The following is a 20,754-nucleotide window of genomic DNA, read 5'->3' on the forward strand; positions in this document are numbered from 1 at the left end:
TCCACGGCTCCCTCTCCGGCCGAGTGCAGAAAGCTTCCTACTTGCGACCGAGAAACCTGCCCCGGCGACTGAGCATGCCCATTGTGGCCGCCCGGCCGGCCGCGCCGCCCAAAAGATTTAAATTTTGATGAAGTCCTATTTACCTGTTTTCTTTGATGATTTATAGTTTTAGTAGTACATCTTAAAAAGATCTTAGAAGCACTCCTGTGTTTTCTTCTAAGAGTTTTATAGTTTACATTTAGGTTTATGACCCATTTTGATTTTAAATACAATATTTAGTGCATTTTAGTGCGAGGTAGGAGTCCATATCTGTGTGATATCTAATAGTGCCAGTACCATTTGTTGAAAAGACGGTTGCTTCTCCCAGTAAACTTTCTTGTTAACCTTGTCAGCCTTTGCTCCATTCCCAGCTGTGGGAGCCTCTCCTTCGTTTTTACAGTTATAGGCCAGTGTATAGGTTTAGTCAAGTCACTTCCTAAGGTTGCCCTGTTGTCAGCCAGTCAGCAGACAGTCACTGAACATTACTTCTGGAGTGTTTCAGTGATGGGGCTGTGAACGCAACACAGGGTCCCTCCTCTTACAGTGAATGGATTTCAGAGTTCTAGATAGAACTGAAGTTATTTGGGATGACTTTTGTTAGAAACCAGTATTTGAAAACTTACATATCAAAAAGTATGTTTTAAAAGGCAGTTGATTTCAATTCTTTCCTTTCAACTATGATTCAGAAAAAGAAATGTTCAGGTACTTTTCAAGACTGAACTATACCAAAAACCCAAAACTTAAAACATGATTATGCCATTCTTTTTGTTTGTATTTTAATTTTTAAAAATGTTAATGTAATGCAAATAAATATTAATAAAATAGAAAAAACATTGTTCTCTGAAAAATAAAAGCAAAATTTTTATAACAAAAATAGTTACAGAGTAGCAATGGTTAATATACTATCAAGATCTTAAAAGAATGGCCAAAATGTTAGAGTACAAGTCATAGACAGAAAAGATTCTTACATAGAAGAAACAAGCAAATAAAAAGACAAAACTATTTTTCAATGAACAAAAGAAATTAGTAGTATAAATACAACAAGTTACCATTTATCTGCAAATATTTTTAATCAACAGGGTAGGGAGAAATTCAAACATACTGTAGATTTCTCCCCCCACTCTGTTTTTATTAAGTTTGTTGACACTATTTAGATGATTATGCTGTTCTTTAAAAAAATCCTGACTGACCAGATATGGGGGCGCCAGCCTGTAATCCAGTCTAGGAGGCTGAGGCAGGAAGATTACAAATTCAAGTCCACCTTGGGCAATTTAACAATTTAGTGAAACCTTAGCTTAAAATAGTTTTTTAAAAGGCTGGGGATGTAGCTCAGGGTGAAGGCCTTGGTTTAATCCCTAGTACAAAATAAAACCTTGATTTTAATATTTCTACATTTGAACCGCATATGTATATGCTGTTCAATCTATAATAAATAATATTATGTAATACGTAATATACGCATATGTTTCTTGTTGTGTTTTACGTAGAAGTCCGCCACCCTTCCCAGGAAGGACGTTTTTGTTTTGATATACTGTCTTAGGTGTTTTCTACCTTCTCCTCCAGTCAGGGACCCATCAGCAAGGCACAGGGGGCTGCTGCTTCAGGATCTGGTCAGGAGTCACAGAGTCTATCTGATAGAAAGCCAGGGAGCAAGAAGGTTTAAGCTGGAAGAAGTAACTCAGTGACTTTTCTTTGTTTTCTCAGTTCCATGTGAAGAAAATAACTATTTTGTTTAGGAATAAAATTTCAGGTTGAAAGGAGAAATAAAATTGTTTTATGTGTGTCAGTTGAATCATGAAATCATGGAAAAGAATCATGAAAAAGACTAAGATGGTAGTGGCATTCTAAAAGTATTTTCAGGAAAGCAGTCGGTTCATACAGTTTATATATATATTTTTATGTGTGCATAGGTGGAGAGTATGGACTGATTATATGTTCAGATCTGCCTTCCATTTGGATCTAAATAGTGTTGGGTTTTATTGTGCTTCACTGAGTTTTTAAAATTCATCTGGCTTCAGCACAGAAGGATAAGAAGTATCCCCAAACATGGATAGTCAGGACAGAGACGGCTCCAGAATTTGCAGGTGGTGTTTGACTCTCCTGGCAGTGAAACACTGGCCAGAGAACACCCAGCAGGAGTGCCTCATCCATCTGTGAGCATGGACCAGGAAGTCACACATGTGCTTTCTGCCATCTGCAAGACGAGAGGACCCATCCCGAGAGGGGAGGTAGAGAAGAGTCAGAAAGTGATGTGGACCCGAGGCATGGCATTGCTCTGTGTGTGTGTGTGTGTGTGTGTGTGTGTGTGTGTACCCAAGGGTTGTGCACAGTCGCCGAGTGAGCCTGGGTTCTAGTCTCCACTGCAGGATGCCGGGTGGCTGGGGTTGGAGAGCAGTGCCTGCTCAGAGCTGCATGAGACCGGTTCATACCCTGTCTCTGCTTGTATCACCTTCATAGTGCAGGGGCTTCGTTCTGATCCCCAATTGATACTTTTTAGGTACTCATTAATATGTGTTTTCACGAGTGAATGAAAATTACTGTTCTTACACATCTCGGGACATATTCTTATCCAATGCGGTGGTAAGGCATGGAATATACAGTTTCAGGGAGACTTGAGAGAGCTGGCTAGAAAAAGTGTGTAAGACCGGACGGGGGAGCTAGTACTGCACGGGACTTTTTACAACCCTCAGGTTCAGTTGCATAGGTCACAATGAGAAATCTTATGTAATCAGAACATGTTGACTCTCTTAAGCTTGCAGCTTGCTGTAAAATAGCTCCTGTGGATATTCTGTTGCCACAACTGGTCTTTCCTTAAGATGTTAAAAGATTTAGAGAGCTATGGTAAGAATCAGATTTAACTGTGCTTTAAGAACATCATAGGTGTCTTTTTCTAGGGTTACAAACTGAAGGAAAATGAATTGCTTGTCTGAGTTCAGCGGACCAGTTTCTTTCCTAAGTTGGTCTGGCTCACGCCCGTGCTCCTACCACCCAGCGAGACTGCCTCTTGCCAGAGGGTGCAGGGAACCTCTGGGTTCTCCCCTTGCAGAGCCTGAACACAGTCATAGTGTGGCTTTATTAGTGCATCTCGAAGAGGATATTGTTCTCTGTTTTGTCCTCCTTTTCTCAAAGAGCATAAATGTAGGGAAATTGTCAGTCAGAGTTAAGTCCATTTTATTTGATATTGTTACAGGGGAAAACTGTGTTAATATTTGACCTATCATATAGATTGTGATTAATTCTACCTTTATTGTCCAAGTTTGTTCTTTGAAATAACAAAAATAATTGTTTACCTTAAACTGGGTACCAGCAAATAAGGCTTTTCTTTGGTATTATGGGCTCATCTTGGTCCTTTTTTATTTGTAGATTTTACCCATTCACATCTGATCTTTGCATTTTTTTCCCTGCTCGGTTTAATTGGATTAAAAGGCTTAGTTGATTCTTCTGCTGAAAAGAAGAGTACTGTGTATATGTGGTTAATCTTTGGTCTAATTTCTTGCCAGGCCCATTTTAAAAACTGATTGGGCTGGAGATTTAGCTCAGCTGTTCGGTGGCCTGCCTTGCAAGTGCAAGGACCCAAGTTCAATCCCCAGTACCAAAAAAAAAAAAAGAAAAGAAAAAGAAAAGCCTCATTGAGTTCAGTGGAAAGGCGAGTATACCTTTTCATTCCCTTTGCTGCAGAGGTGGGTCTGCTGTTGGGAAGAGAGTAGGTGTTAAGTCTGATTATTTCCCCTCTCCCCCCATATGTTGAAATCTGAACCCCAATGCAGTGGCATTAAAAAGTGGGGTCTTAAGGAGGAGATGAGGTCCTGAGAGTGGAATCCTAGTGAATGGGTTTAATGCCTTAGATAGAAGATCTTGAAGGAGCTTATTCACACCTTCTGCTGTGTTACACATGGAAAGAGCCACTTATGAGGAACAGGCCCTCACCACACTCCAGATCTCCTGCTGCCTTGAGCTGGTACTTTCTAGGCTCTTAACACTGAGAGTATTAAAGTGCGTTTGTTTATCATTTGCCCAAGTTATTTTGTCTTAGGAGCTCGCATGAGTTAAGGTATTAGGGAAACATGAAATGTTAGATTGCTATTTTCTTTTCATTCATTTCTGCTTTCATCCTTGCATTTAATTGTTTTTACCTTCCCAGAGAGAAAATTCCTAGCAGATGAAGTCACCTTTCCCACGGATCTGAGTGGAACTCGGCAGTCCTCTGCTTTCGCTGTGTCTTGTCATCATTTGTCCCTTAAGCTGCTGTGCCCGTCATTCTTCTTCAGTCCAGTCCACATGTCACTCTGCTCTCCTCCTCCTTTTTTTTTTCCTTAAGGATGAAAGGCTTATTTGGGCTCACATTGATACTTCTTAAACACGGCTAGTCATTACTTTCTTGGTCACTGGTTTAGCTGGGTCCTCTTGGACTTACAGAAGGGAGTCCAGGCTCCTTAACTGGGTATCCAGTCCCCTTTGTGACTGGAGCCTGACTTCTCTGTCCGGCTTCAGACCTCCTACCTCTTTCCTCTGAACTCTGGCTTCACAGACCTCCCATGCTTCCTAGAATGTGCCAACCCTTTTATTAGCTCACCCTCGGAGGCTTGCACCCCGTTCTGAATAGCCTTCTAATCTGATCCCACAAGACCCCGTTCACATATCGGCTCCTCCAGAACTCCAGGTCCCAAGGTGAGCCTTTGATTGGTCTCGTGGCTAGGTCCACGCCCTGCTGTGAGACTGGTACCTGTTGGTGTTCCCTCATCTGCTTTTCAGAGCATTCTCCAGGACAGGACCTTCTGGCCTTTCATTTTTATAACCTTTATGTCAACTCAGTGCTTAGCACAATGAAGGCCCCCATAGTTTTAAATAGATAGACGAGTCAGTGGGAACCTGTGTTGAGATCTCTAAATAGCCTATCTACTAGATTTGTAGAACTTTTTACCACATCAGCCAGCTTTTGACTTTCAGAAGATTTACTACCAGGGCAGGTGGTATTGTTCTTATTTTAGAAACTGTAGAATGGACTTAAGAGTTGAGTTACTTGGTGGAGGTCAAGAGCAGAGCCAAGGCTGGCAGTGTAATCCTAGTTGCCTTTAATTTTCCCAGTGTAGTAAATGTGGTTCTCATATCCATTAATTTAATCATTTATGATCCAGGAAAGATAAGCCCAAATAAAATGTTCTTTGCACTATTTTTATTGTGACACAAAAGTAGAGGTAGGTTAAAGGCCTAACAGTAGGAAAGATTTGTAAATTGAGTTATCAGCATAGCAGAATATTAATTAATTAGTTCTTCCAGATTGTAACTCTGATGCCCTCGTGGAAACATCTGACTGGTGCGTAATATATAAGCTAGACTTGAACTATAAATATGTGGGGTAGAGCATGTAAATGTTGTTGTATTAGACCCATGAGAAAGCAGCAGTCTATTTTTTCATATTTTCTTTAGTGCCTTGTTGGATCCAAACTGTTGAGATTTTGGATAATTTTCTATAATTTTGGAAAAATAGAATTTTTGAAATTGGTATTATCTCAGAATCTAATATTGTATAGGGTCATTAGTTGTAGCTTGCCTGAGAGATTTAAAATAAATCATTAAAATGTAATATAAAACAACATGAGAAACATAGAGAACTTTTATGTCAGAGGAAAACCCGTGACATAGTTAAAGTGATTGTGCGTGTAGTGAACATGGTGTATTATTGAACAGTTTAAAAAAGATTATCTCCTCAGAATATTTTGTGATGATAAGAAATTAAGAGATTGTAAGAAAACATGGGAACCCTGAAGAGAGATAAAGTAGGGGAAGGTGGAAAAGAAAGATTGGATTTGATCAGTGCTTGCTGTATCAACTCCGCTAATGTGTGCAATTTATACATGTTAATAAAAACTGCAAGACCGTTCTCACTTGGCAAAGGTTGCTGTAATTAGTATTTGTTGTCTCCTTTCAGTAGTTTTTCTGACGTGTGTGCATGAGTGAGTGATTCTTTCCCGAGCCATGCTGTCCTGTTGCTGGGTGTGTAAAGGAGAGATTATCTCTGCGTATTCTGTGTGATAGTGAATACTTCACAGACCAGTTGTTCCTAACCTTTTAAAATCGACACAGCCTTTGGCCTTTGCTTCTGGTGTGTGATGTCAGACCTCTGCCTGCCAGGACAGGTGCTGGGCAAGGACCGGCTGGAGCCTGCCAGGCTCCGGGAGGGAGCTGGGTCGTAGCTGCGCTTCTCTTCTTAGGTGCTGATCCCTGTCAGTTAAGGGAGCAGAGAGGCTCTGCCACCACTGCAGGGAGGAGGATGGGTGCGCTCTGTGAGTCTTCACTCAGTGAACCGGGAGGAGGGGAGGGGAGGGGAGGGCACCTTCTCCCTGACCAGTGCGTCCTGAGAGCGGAGCTGGCTGAACTGACCCGGCTGACTGAGGGCTCGGAGCTGGAAAGCAGTGAGGAGAAAGGTTAATGGCCATCCGTGACAGTGTCCTGGGTCCTTGGCTCTTACACGATCAGTTAACTTAAGGAACAGTTTCCTAAGTGTGATAGCTGAGAGTTCCTACAAATACATGTGTTGTCATAATGGATTTAATAACTTCTTTGCATGATAAAGTCATTTGATCTTTTTTATGTGAAAACAATGATTGTAAACTGTAGAAAATTGCTATATATCATATGAATATAGACTGCTATTTAATTTTCTTCTGTCAAGCTGCCTCTGAATAGAGCTTTTTACGTAAGTGTCCAAAAATGTTTCTCTCATCACTTCAAGTGAAAATGATTCTATGGAATAGGACACAGGTGGGAGGGGTAAAATTACTTTCCGGCTATGGGTATAAGGTGTATAGTAAACTTGAATTTCATGATTAAACTTGAGTCCCATCCCCAGGACACCTCACTGTATATATGTGAATATTCCAGAATTTCAAAAACTCAGAAACACTTCTAATCCTAAGCATTTTGAGACAAGGGATACTCAATCTGTATAACACAAAAAAGGGAAAAGGTCCTGTTTTTATGTATGTTTTCCTCTACTAGGTTACAAGCTCTAGCAGTTGTGTCTGAATCACTTGTACTATCACCTAGTACAGAGTCTTAACATGTTGTAAATTGATTGCTGAATAACTTGAATTTATTGACAGTTGAATTAATGAATCTTCAAAAGGCAAATTTATAAGCCATTTATGAAATTGTGAGACAGAAATCTTCCTTTGGCTTCCATTAAACATTCATATTAAAATATTCTGAAAATTTCTGTTGGAAGACTTAAAGTTGCCAAATCAATACTGCTTCCTGACCAAGTTCTGAACTAGTGGATGTGTAAGAATCAGGAGTTAGAGAACTCAAACCATCTACTACTGACAGCCAAGTTCTCCTGTGTCTGCTGATGTAAGAGAGCTATGGTTACTGCCTCTTTGTCCCCAGGCTTGATGTTGGGGGCCACTGGAAGGGGCGTCTAAAAGGCAGACATCCTTACACCTCTGCCTCTCCCCTGCCCACAGCAGGGGTCACTGTTATGTTGCCTTAGGACTAGGTAGGAGCCCCTCACCTCCCCAGTAAAGGGAAGGACCTCTCTTTCTGCTCTCGATGCCAGTTGACCTTGCCTGTTATTAAGCACAAGCCAGACATAGCTAGCTCCCTGCTCTGTGATGAGAGCCCGTCTTTCCTCGCCCTGCTTCTCTGTTGACCCCTTTGGACTGCTGGATGCACTGTTGTTTGCCCTCAAAGGCTGTGAAATGCATTAGATAAATTCAACAATAACCTGCTCCCAGGACACGCTGTACCCAAGATCGAAAGTTCACTTCCTCATCTGTTTTCCCACCCCAGGTTCTTTTCACCTGTAGTGTCTGGCTTCTTTGACAGTCTTGAATGGCAGCAGTGAGATCTCCAGTAAACAGTCCTAGCCATGTGAGGCTGCCACATCATGAAGATGCACAGTGAAGGGGAGTAACAGCTGGCTTCCAGACCTGAGCCATCTGGGGAATAATTGTGATTTGGGGTGACACTAGCCTCTCAGTTTATCCATAAAGCAGATCATGGTAGCTCCTTCTGTAAGATTGCTATAGTGGTGGAATAATCTGATTCGTATAAAGGGCTTAGAACAAATGCTTTGCATGGAGCTAAAATGCATTCACTACAACTTTAAAGAGGTTGTTTTTTTTTGTGGTATGGGGATTGAACTCCGGTCCTTGCGCTTGCAAGGGAGGTGGCAGAACCACTGAACTAAATCCCCGGCCCAAGAGTTTTTGAATATAAATCCTCTTCTATTTTGTGATTCTTAGGGAGAATTTTAAAATTCAGATTCAGTCCTCTGGCAGGACCTGAAAGTTCAACATTGTAGCCCATATCAAGTGATCTTGGCCTGTGAGTGACATTCAGAGAATTGGAAGTCCTTCTGGGGAGCGCCCTGCAGCTCCAGCTTGGCTCACTCCCACTAGAATGTGTGTGGTTTCCCTTGGGTTCCATATGGGTTTGGAACTCAGCCTTCCTGGAGCCCGGAATCTTAGGGCAACCCCCCAAGAGTCTCAGCACAGGAGTCCTGCTTCCCATGCTCTCCGGGCATCAAGTTGAAGCAAAATCATTCCCAGTGCCCCACATTTGTTAGAGGAAAGGAGGGTGGGGAGAGCCCGGCTCGGTTTCACGTCCACTGCTGCTGTTTGTTGAAGGGCCCAGACCTTTGCACACAGTGCTGGGCAGGGAGGAGCCGTCGCCTTACTGGAAGAGCAGTCTGATGTGGGTCCTGTGTGAAGACCTCTTTCTCAGGACAGTTGGCGATGCTAGCCTCCCTCAGGCCTGGAAGCGGGCAGTGCAGCAGCTTGGTGCCGGGTCTTCCTTCCCTTCTGCATGTGCGGGCCCCGGGCGTGTTCCTGGAGCTGGCGTCTGGCACTGTGCTGCCTAATGGAGTCTGGGCTCTGTGGAGGGCCCATGTCTGTGGAGTCTGGGGCTGCAGCGACGCGATTGGCCGTCACCCCAGTGATGAACCTGAACCCTGCAGTTCCCACTTCTCCAAGTGCTCAGTGGCTGTTTCTGAAGGAGCCTGTGTGCTTGAGGTCTGTGGAGAGAGCGCTCCCTGGCCTCCCTCTGCAGATGTGGGCTCTGCCCCAGGAGTTGTTTGTCCTCTGCTGTCTTGGTACTCATTCCCAGCTTTTAATGGGCTTCTTGACTTTCTAGGGCATTCCTTCCTTTACTTTTATTTATTTTTTGTTGTGGATTTTTTTCCCTTTAGTACCACCCCCAGGTTCTCAGAGGTGAGGGCTAGGGTGAGGGGACAAAGACGGAGAGAGAGATGGACAGTCAATATGTTCTAGGTCTACAAACACATCTTTTCTCCACGTAAATCTTTTTGCCCTTTGCTATTAGATAATCTTACATAGGCAGCAGTCTCGCCATACCAGCATCTCACCAGGCCTGGGCTCCGTCTCTGGTTCTCCTTTAATGAGCTTCCTCTTGACTCTTTTCTTTATCTTGACCAGGTTGCGGTTGATTCTGTAAATGCGTAGAGGCACAAGCAGTAGTTGTATCTCCTGAGCAGTTCACACTCGTCTTCCTGTCCCAGTTTGTTAACCCTTGGTATACAGCTGCCTCAGTTGTTGAGGCACAGTACCTGAAATGGTTCTTACTGTGTTTGTTTTCTATCACTGTGACAGGTACGTGAGGTAAACAGTGTAAAAGGAGAAAAGGCTTATTTTTGGGCTCTTAGTTTCAGTCCCCAGTTGCTTGTGGAAAGGAAGAAATCACAGGGCGGGTGTGGTGGAGCAAAGTTGGGTGCCCCACAGCAGACGGAAGCTGGGAGAGGATGGGCTGGGCCCGAGTCCCAGTGACCGGCTTCCTCCCATAGACTCCTCTTCTGAAGGTTCCTCCCCCTCCCCTCCCGGTGACACCAGCAGGCTGGAGATCAAGCCTTTATCACTCAGGAGACTTCCAGAGCGTTTCTCCTTAGTTAAGACAGAACCCTAGCTCTTTGGGAAGAGCATTTCCAATGTGCTGAGACTTTACCTGTTTTCCTTCACTCATTTCTTGGCTCCAATAAAAATAAAGATTATTTCCCCCGTTTCAGACATTTCATTTAGCACTCAGGGTATCTCTTAATTCTTTTTGTCTGTTAATCTGGCCTTCAAATTTTTCTATTCTAATTTGGCTTTTTATTTATTCCCTTCCCATAGTAAAATATACACTACAAAAATTTATCATTTTAATAATTTTATGTGTACCATACAGTGGCATTAAGTACATTCATATTATTGTGTAGCCATCACCACCATCCATCTCCAAATTGTTTGCATCTTGCAAAACTGCAAGCCAGGTATAGCAGCACATCGGGAGGTTGAGACAGGATTGCGAGTTTGAGGCCAGCCTGGGGAATTCAAGAAGACCTTGCCTCCAAAGAAAGAGCTAGAGGTGTTGCTCAGCGCTCCCTGGGTTCAGTCCCCAACACTGCAGATAACAAAAGCAGGAAAACTGGAGCTCCATACCCATTAAACACGAACGTCCGTATTTTCTCCTCTTCTAATTCCTTGCAATCACTTTATGTCTCTATAAATTTGACTACTGTAGGTTCCTTGTATAAGTGGATCATATAATGTATGTGTCCTTTGGTTTCTGGCTCATTTCACTTAGTATGTTTGCAGAATTCACCCGTGATATATACCATGTATCAGAATCGCTCTCCTTTTAAGGCTGCATAATATTGCATTGTGTGAATAAATAATGTTTTTCTATTCATTCATTAATAGATTACTGGATTTATGTACCTTTTGGCTATTATAGGTAATTCTGCTGTGAACATGAGGGTGCACATACGTGCTTAAGGCCTTGTTACCATTTTTGCACATATTACCAGAAGAGTGGTTGCTAAATTATGGCACCACTGTACTGTTTCTTCCACAGCACTTTTCTTTCTCATTTGTGTGTATGTGGGTGGGGTACTGAGGATTGAACCCAGGGAGCACTAGCTCATTTCTCCCATCACCCGTTCCTTTTTATCCTTTGCAATGTAGTTTCACTAAGTTGCCCTGGCTGGCTTTGAACTTGAGATCCTCCTGCCTCAGCCTTCAGGTAGCTGGAATTACAGGAGTGCACGGTACACCATTTTTCTTTTGATCCCAGTCCTTGATATAGCCATGCCTAATTGAAGTGGAAGCTGTGCCCATGCTGTCAAGGTCGGGCTCCAGCAGAGCTTGACCCTTTGTCAGGTTGAGGGCCTGAGCCAGACCTGTAGCGTGCACTTGCCATTCGCTTATGACCCAGCATCATCCAACTGTGTAAAAATAGTTACTTGCTTTGGACAGAGCCACCTGAGCTGCTTGACCTGCCAAGGTGAAAGTCCCACACTGCTGTCTTCCCTGCTGATGTGGGTTGTTTTAGTTAAACCTCTTTTCCAGCTCCCAGGATCGCACACGCAGGCCTGGCCTGCTTTGCTCAGCCCAGAGCTCACTGTCTGAAGGGCGAGCTCTTCCCCAGATAGTGCTTTTGCTGTCTTCCTCAGTTTTGGGCCCCTCTCAGGGTTGGGAGGTGGTGCACAGTGAGTGAGGTATTTTCCTTGGGTTCTGAATCAGCTGTGAAATAAGACAAAAAGAATTTCAAGTGCTTGGGGGGAAATCCCTTTTCTTAGAAGCCAGAGGAATCAGAAAGAAAAGTTTCTTTCTAAAAACTTTAATGTGGAAGAAAAATGCTTCCTGAATTTGTTGTGGAGTTTCACTAAGTACATGCATTAATTATGAATGAAGCAGATACAAATGAAAGCGCTTCCCTTTGATGGCCTACTCGGCTGAGTGGTTTTCCGTGCATCCCATTTAATGCTTATAATGTTGCTGTGACTTGAGTAGCTCCGAGTGGTAGAAGTAGAAGCTGAGCTGGGCACGGCAGTAAACTCTGGTGATCCGTGCATCCTCAGAAGCCAGGGTGGGAGGATCACAAGTTGAGCCCAGCCTGAGAAATTTAGTGACCCTGTTTCAAAATTTAAAAGACTAAGAATCAAAAGGGTTGGGGCTGGGGATGCAGACCGGTGGGAAGGCCTTAGGTTCAATCTCCAGTACCCTTCCAAATAAATAAATAACAAGAAGCTGAGGCTGGGGTGGAGGGGAAGGAAGGAATGCCCTTGCGGATTTACAGCCGGGACTTCACCTTGAATCTGTGTGGACTGCAGAGCCCCTGCTGCTTTTTCTAAAATGATGTGGATAAGGAAAAATGCTTTATGTGTGCATCACCCCTTTCCTTGAAATACAACCAAAAAAGTCTCATTTCAGCCAGTTCCTAGGTTTTTGCAAATATTTTTCTGACTGGATTTGGCAGCGTAGGTAAATTTTGTTTCAGTGGTTAATATCTGAAGATAGAAGGGTAGTGGTGGGAGTTAAAACATAGTTGTTATTTAATATCTGGGTAAAACAGCCTTGTAGTACTTGCTAGTAATTCAACTCAGCCGGTCTGTTTTGCAGGAAGCACTAAATTAGGAATGGAGTATAGAGCCTGAGCCTTGTGTGGAAGGCATGCAAGCCCTCAGTTTATACAGTGTCATTTGCTGTGCAGAGAGCTTTGTATTGGCCCTGTGTGTGGATGATCAGCTGGACTGGTGCAGTGGTTTACACAGAGCGTGTGTTCTTGTTGATACACGTGCATATCCGTGTAAGAGTTTACAAAAACTTTCAGGATTTAGCACTCAAAAATGTGCAAGGGGAGAAAAATGTCTGAGAAAGTTAGAATCTAAGGGTGGGATTTATCTAAGTTGGTTTTTTGTTTGTTTGTTTGTTTTTGGTACTGAGGATTGAATCTAGAGCCTTCACATGAGCTACATCCCCAACCCTTTTGTAGTTTTTATTTTTAAGATATAAATCTCAGTAAATTGCCCCAGCTGGGCTCTAATTTGTAATCCTGCCTCAGCTTCCTGGATAGCTGGGATTACAAGAAAAATTTCTTTTATATTTAACAAGTCACATTTCTTAAATGCAACATTTTTATATGCTTATCACTGGGAACATCATAATTTTAAGTGTCTTGTTATGTCTAGATTAATATAGTGTAGATTCTGTTATACTTGCATTAGGATATGGTTTATTCTTGCTATCAGACACGTCTAAAATGACTTGGGACTGTGATTACTGCTGTTATCTTGCACGCCATCCCCAAAATGCTCACATTGCTTCTAAGGCCAATTCCTTAGAGAGTAAAGGGAGATGGTTTCCTCTCATGCAGTCACTATCCAGTCCCCTAAGCTACCCTTTCTCTGCAGCACCACGGGAGTATGTGACATACAAAAGGTTTTAACATTTCTGTTGTTTTCACATGTTGATGAATATTTAGACCATTTAAGTACCTAGGAACTGTCCACTTTGTCTGCTCTGATCTACTTGGCAACAGTACTCACTTATATTAGAAGACTTACTTTTTTCTGTTTTGCCACTAACTTGGCCCAGGATCTTTGATAAATCGTTTAACCACCCTGAACCACACCCTCCCTGTCTTCTTAAATAAAAGTGTTTTTTGTTTTGTTTTGTTTTTTGACACAGGGTCTCACTGTGTAGTTGAGACTGACCTGGAACTCATTATGTAGCCCAGGCTGGTCTTGAAGTCACAGTGATCCTCCTGCCTCAGCCTCCTGAGTGCTGGGATCACAGGCGTGCACCACCACACCCGATTCTTAAATAAAAGGAATACTGCCATATGCTTTATATAGACTCCCAAGCAAATGTATTAGGACCATATTAATGTGGGAGGCTTCAAAAATAGAGAATTGACTTTTTTTTTTTCTTTTCTAATCTACCCAGGCTGACTGGATTTGAGGTTGTCCCATGGTCAGAGTTGGTCAGTTGGACACTTTCGGGGGAATTTGTAATCTCAGTCTGTACAATTGCCACAAATGTTTTTGTTATAGCTTCCTTTTCAAAGTTATGGTTGCATTAGTTTGTTTTCTTTGAGAAAGACATGAACTTTCACATTTCTCTTTTGGAATTATTGGCACAGTGAAGCAGTGGCTTGTAGGTGCTAGAACTCCCCCTTGTGGGTTTTTGAAATATGTTCTACAGCAAATGAAAGTGCAGGTTTAGCTTTTCTAATCAGAAAAATCCAAGTATTTTTGAGCTGCAACATAACACCGCAAGTCCAGTGGCTTGGTATATACACACTTTATTTCATTAGCAAAATTATTAAAATTTTTGTATGCAATTATCTCCAGTCTGTGTGTATTAGGTGTATGTGAAACATAAATGAATTTCATGATGAGACTTCACTCTTGTCCCCAGATCTTATAATGTATGTGGAAATGCCCCACACTCCCCGAAATGTAAAACACTTCTGGTCCCAAGCATTTTAGGTGAGGGATCCTCAATCTGTGGTGGTTTTGTTTTTGTTATGCTTTAAGCTAATAGAAGAATTTTGTATAAAGTGGCAAAGTATAAATTTAACCATGCAGAAATAAAGATGATGAAATATTAATTTTAAACTGCCCCAACTCACTGTGAAAATAGGGCTTTTTCAGTCATTTTCAAAATCAGATCTTTGAACTTTTAATTTTAACATCTATCCCTTTGAAGAAATAGTTTAGGAAAGAGAAATAGTTGTAGATCTTTGTAGAGACTTAATTATAAATGTACTTAGAACATGTGTTGATGTTAGTTATTTCTTTAAACTTTATTTGAAAGTTTTGTGTCAGTAGTACACGTCACATATTAGGTTTTTATGACATTATTATTTTGGTTTCTTACCCATTTCAAGCTTGCCCAATCTCATAACATCTAAAGCTGTGTGTGTCTTGTATTTATTCACTTCCCAACTGTATGTTGAGGATGAATTAAGTGATGGGCACTGTGGTAAAAGCACCAAACAGGATGCTTCGAATCGACTCCGACCTTGACCAGTGGTTACATTTTAGTGAAGAGCATTACGAAAGGAGCCTCAGGAGTGAGTTATAGGCAGCTACCGGCAGTGAGGTCTGAGAGGATTACTTCAGCTGAGGACTGACGGTGAATTGGGTTGTAGGTGGCAGAGAGGGTGGGATGGGTAAGCGGTTGGAGGCAGAGGAATAGCAGATTTGAAGCTTGTAAGGTAAAGCAGAGTAGAGACTACCATGGTCTAGTGCGGCTAGAACATGAGCAGGGAGGGAGAGACTAGGCAGGTGCCTGCATTTTGTAGCTGCAGTGGAATGTGGCACCTTTGCAAGTGACGAGCCTTTGGAAGGTTATAAGGGTATTTGAAGGATTTATTTATACACTTTTTTTTGGCCATGCTGAGATGGAAGCCAGGGCCAGGCTTGCTAGGCATGCTGTCCACCCCTGGACCTGTAAACTCACTCTGAAGCAGTGTGGAGATGATGTGGAAAGGGCAGAGATGGATGCAGGGGACCAGCAGGAAGTTATTGCACCATAAACTTTTTTTGTAGTTTTGTGTGGTTAGAGTATTTGGTTTTTGCAGACCACAGTCTGTGTTGCAAGTACTTGGCGCTGTTGGATACAGAAATAACCATGAACCAGCAGTGGCAAACCTGTGGCGTGTGTGCTGCATCTGACTATTACCATGGAAATCTCTGCCATAGACAGTACAGTGTGGGAAGGGACTGCACAACTGCGGTCTAGTAAAGCTTTGTTTACAGAGAGGGGGGAACTGCAGTTAGCCTAAGGGCGCAGCTCGCCAATCCTGGTCCCCAGTGTTCAAGCCTGGGCAATTCAGTAATTTAATGAGACTCTGTCTCAAGATAAAAACTAAAAAACTAATTCAGAAGAACTGGGGATGTAGTTTGGTACAGAGGCCCTAGATTCAAACCTCAGTACCACAAAAAGCAAAACAAAGCCCCCCAGAAGGCACGTGAGTGGACTTCAGGGCAGCTGAAGAGGTGCAGTCAGCATAACTAGGTTATGGATGTGAAGGTGGGTGTTCAGATTTCAAGCTAAACAGTTGTACGAATGATGATACGGATGCTGAATACCAGTCTCAGGTGAGCACTGTGTTCCGGGCAGCTTGCCTGGGGTGTGTTGAGTTCATGCACTGCCCACCTCTGGTAGGATTGTAGTGTGCACAAAGGTCTGAGGTTGAGACAGCAGCGTGGACATAGCAGTGTGTGAGAGAACTCCCCCGGGAAGGGAGAGGACATCAGACAGCACCCAGAATCCAACCTCTGGGGCCTGGAGGCGGAGCAGCCTAAGGGAAGGAGCGAAGCCAAGAGAGACAGATGGTGGATGCTCAGGGGGAGAGAAGGGACATACAGCAGTTCCTGTTGGATTTGGCTACTGAGATTGTTTGTAATTGTGGTTAAAGCAGTTTTGTAAAATTGTGGCTTTTTTTGTTTATGTCTTTGGAGGAATTTGTTCATAGAAAGACTCAAAAATCTAGTTAAGCTTTTATATTGGATTATGAGTCATATTCTGAGAATACTAGTAGTTACTAAATACTAATTTTAAAAAGCTTTTATTATTAAGGGTGTTAAGTACCTTTAATATCTTTATTGTATTTAAAAATGCAATATATGTTATTCTTTTTTTCTGCACTTATCTGCCTGGATGACAACTGGAGTAGTTAAAACTTTGGTGGTAGTGGTTAATTGTGGTGGTGTGGATTGAACCTGGGGCCTCACGATTGCGTGAGGACATGGCCTACTGCTCAGCTACACCCCCAGCCACTAGATGTATTTTCATATCATGCACTGAAGTAAGTCTTTAAAAGCTAACAGATGAGCCGCAATTGTGGTGATTCTACTTAATGCATCTTCCTGGAGTTAGTAGTAGCGCACATGTGATTGAGTAAGGTAGGTTTTGGGAATGCTTTCTGAATTTGGAGTTTCCCAGTGCTCTGACAGTGGCTCCTTTTTATAATTGTTGTGCCAGCAACATCAACTTTATGAAAGAGGAAAACCTGTAGCTTGCGTTCTGTAGATTCACCTGTTGACTGACTAGCTTCTCTGTGTATTCGTACACAGAGAGTTGTGCAGGAGTCCCACTCCCATGGCATGTCCCTCCCTTGGATTGTTCCCTTTCTTGGCTACGTATGGATATGTTCCAGTGTGGCTAAGACCTTTGAACTTCAGAGTTCTTTTCATATATACATACTATGACAGCCAGTTGAATTTAGGACATTAAAGTTTTGTTTGACTCAAGAGTCATGGCTTCTCAATGTCATTGTACTGGTAGAGGGCAGACATAAAAATTAATTGGCTATTAACATAAGAGTAGACTCCTATGTTTAAACACTTAGCACACATTAGAAATGCTGACAGAGTTCCTGTGTATATTTAGAACATCCTTATGTGCTTATTGCTATAGTGGGACTTTGCATGTTGTCTAGGGAGAATTTATGATTTCCTTTAGAAAGTAAGCTCCCTGTCAGCACAGGTTTTTCTGTTTTACTCAGTGTTATGTTTCCAGTAAATAGAATAATGCTCAGCACTTATCTGATACGCAGATATTTGTTGAATAAATGTGGTTTCTGAGTAAGTAGTGGGTTGTTTACTGTTAATGCTAGCAAGTGCCTTTTGTTTCCTATTAAGTTCTTTCCCCCTTTTTTCTTATCTTTTTTTTTTTAGGCAGAAACCACTAATACCAGCCTCTTACAGGTGCATCTGGAGTGCAGTTTACATAATAAAGTGTGTCAGCAATTAAAGGTAAAATAAAATATTTAGCATTTGCTTTCAGCCTTCCTTCCTGCCTCTTTGCTTGAAAATAAAAACCCAAACAGCACTGTGTTCTCTTTTTAGAAATAAATATGCTGTTGATCTGAGTGCTTTTCTTTTTCAAAAACTTGAAATCACGACGTTCTGATTTTTTTTTTTTTTAATTTGAGTTTTTCCTTTTCTCCTCTCCCTCTCCCTTTCTCCAATTTCAGAGTTGCTATCTGGAATCTGATAATGTTTTGCACTTACAAATGAGCATAGTTGTAACAATAGAAAACACCTCAAAAGAATTTGAAGAAAACACGCAAGATTTATTAGATCGTCTCTCTATTGTTTATGTAGCAACAGACAAATCTGAAACCTCAGGTAAGGTGAAATCTCTGATAATTTTCATTAGTGTTGGGGGTGTGGCTCAGGAGGAGAGGGTGTGCTTAACACGCACTACAAAACAAAGAATCAAAAAACTTTGTTGTAGCATGTTTTGATCAACCTTGCATCATCATTCAGTAGCATATCCTTGTAGACAGCATCAGAGCAAACCGTGACTGAGAGCCTTCTTTTATTAGGAGATTGCAGCAGAAGCTGGTTTTCCATCTGCAGCTGCTAATAAGTCTATGTTGTTTTTTTTTTAGAGTAAGTTAAATGACCAGCGCAAGCTATTCTGAGTCCTTGTAGAATATTTTTTCTTGAAACTTTGTACAAAGTGTGTAAAGTCTTAGGTCTCTTATTCCAGTTTTACTGAGTTGCAGAAGCTCAGTTGACCAAATCATGCTGTTTTGTGTTCTTGATAGTCAATACCATAGCTAGTTGTTCTTAGATGCCTTACAAGTTACAGCAGAGTTTTGGTATTCAGGCTTGTGAATTTTATCTTTGGAAATATATGTCCAGTAAATAACCTACCCCATCAGTTTAACTTTGTAATAATTAGGTAGGGAACACATATTGTATAATCCATGAAATTCATACTGTAGGATTTACTGTTATGTTAGCTTTCAGGTGTGATCATTGTTCTATAGGTGGGAAAATATTTTTAAAAAATATATATATATGAAATGGCACAGATGGTATATAAAAGCATAGTTTAATTTGCAATTTTTTGTTTCGGTTCTGGGAACAGAACCTAGGTCCTCACATACTAAGCCCGTGTTCTACCACTGAGCTACATGTCGATTCCTGATGGCTTCTGAATTATGGGTCGAATATCATTTACGTTCCAGTCCTCACAATTGGCTGGAGTAGTGATGAACTGCAGGAGAGCTTTTCTGTCTCGGGTTTATAGTTTTTGGTGATTCTCACAGTAGCTGGGTGGACACTCCTGGAGAAGACCCTGTTTTGTGGGGAACATTTCTGTTGGTAAGAGCTGGAAAGAAGCCAGCATGCATCCTGAGATGCCAGACTTTAATTCATTACAAACTTGGCTGTTCACTCAGTTAACTTCCTTCCAAAGAACATAGAATTACTCTCATGGTAATTCTTCATCATTTAGAGAGCCTACATTATTAGGCCAGTCTTTTTGTAAGGGCCTTTTTTCTTATGAATTAAAAGAATACCCAAAAGGAAACAGCTTCTAGTTTTGATTACAGTGTTCAAAAAAACAGGTTAACATTTTTTGTAGAGATGTATAATCAGTTACTGTGTATAAGGTCTGCGAGTGGATGACTTTTTGTTTTAATTTCATTGCTTTGATTCATTCTTTTGGACAGCTGATTCGGCAGTGAATATGTATGTGTTACATTCAGGAAACAGCCTTATATGGATACAGGTAATATTAAACGCTTCTTTAAAGTAGAATTTGAAAAGTACAAGTGGGCATTGAATTGCAGGACATGAGAGTTTTTCAGGAACAGATGCAGAAATAGTTGTAACTGTTCTGTTCTGCTTTCATTTAAACCTGTTCTCACTTGCTTAAACCCCAGTTTGTGTGAAAGTTATCAGTAGTATCCCTTGTAGACACATCTGCTGAGCACTTGTTAGATATTCTTATCTTTGCTCCTTACTTAATTTAACAGAGTGGGCTCAAACTGTGTAAATCTTCTCCTGGCTGGGAATAGTAATGTGGATCTTCTCTCTTACAGGATGTCCATTACCTCTCACAAAGGGATGCTCTATCTCTGCAGTTTAAACCGGTACTGCTCCCAGCTTCTACAACAAACTTCACCAAAATTGCCTCTTTTACTTGCAAAGGTATAAATTTAAAAAATAGTGGATGTTGCTTTTCCTTTTGTTATCTAGTTGATTGGCAATTCTCTCTGTGCAATAACTTGAAACTACAGGTTAGGCATGGTGTTAGATGGGTTTTGGATTCAGAGAACCACGGTATTCATGGTTCTCAGAGTTAGAACGATGTAAAAACTGGTTGGTGGCACTTGTATTCTGCTGATCTGTAGGGTTTAAAGCTTAACTTGTAGGGCTTGGATGGCCTGTGTGTATTGGAGGTGTGGCTTTCACAGATAGCTTTGTTATGTTGCTCAGTTTCATTTCCTTATGAAGAATGTGACTGAATGTTAAGTGACTAGGAGCCCTGTCCTGTCTTTAGTTCTTTACTTACAGTGAAGAGTTCTGTAAAGGAATTCAAATGGATTTAAGTGTAGGACTATATGCCCAGCCTCACTCATATTTCAAGAATATAATTTAAAGCAATAAATGAGATAGAATTTATTACTTAGGTCAATAAAGATCAAAAAGATTGTTAATATTCTGTGTTAATAATTAGGAGAGAAAACATTTGTTTCAACTGGAATATAAATCAGCACAGGCTGTTTTGGAAGGAAAATTCTCAGTCTCTAAGAAAATTTAAAACATACTTACTTGTTCTTCAGTGTTTAATTCTAGTTCTAGCTATAGATCCTTCAGAAACACTCATGTGTATTCAAAACTACATCCAGGCTGGGTGTAGTGGTGTGTGCTGGTAGCACAACTACTCGGGTGGCTGAGGCAGGAGGATTGCTTGAGCCCAGGAGTTTAAGGCCAGCCTGAGCAGTATAGTGGTAGGTGTGTGTGTGTTGTTTATGAGAACAGACTAGCCCTATGCATCCACTGATAGGTCACTATTAAATTGAGCTTACCCTCTGCAGCCACTAAAAGTGTCCACAGTCTTGTAGCACAAGCAATTTGTGGCCATCTTGCTTTTTATTATTATTGGGTTTTTTTTTTTTTTTTTTTTT

General features: G+C 41.5%; 1 protein-coding gene across 1 annotated transcript in view; it reads left to right on the plus strand.

The window, feature by feature from the left end:
* The window catches only part of Tmem131l (transmembrane 131 like), a 155,029-nt gene that overhangs the window by 74,686 nt on the left and 59,589 nt on the right, over positions 1-20,754 (plus strand). The window contains exons 7-10 of the mRNA XM_010628002.3: positions 17,504-17,581; positions 17,803-17,956; positions 19,294-19,352; positions 19,666-19,774. Of these exons, the coding sequence (XP_010626304.1) occupies positions 17,504-17,581; positions 17,803-17,956; positions 19,294-19,352; positions 19,666-19,774 (400 nt within the window). The remainder of the gene's footprint in view (positions 1-17,503; positions 17,582-17,802; positions 17,957-19,293; positions 19,353-19,665; positions 19,775-20,754) is intronic.

The sequence above is a fragment of the Fukomys damarensis genome, unplaced genomic scaffold (genome assembly GCF_012274545.1).
Source record: "Fukomys damarensis isolate Sample0158 unplaced genomic scaffold, DMR_v1.0_HiC HiC_scaffold_38, whole genome shotgun sequence".
NCBI classification, from domain to species: Eukaryota; Metazoa; Chordata; class Mammalia; order Rodentia; family Bathyergidae; genus Fukomys; species Fukomys damarensis.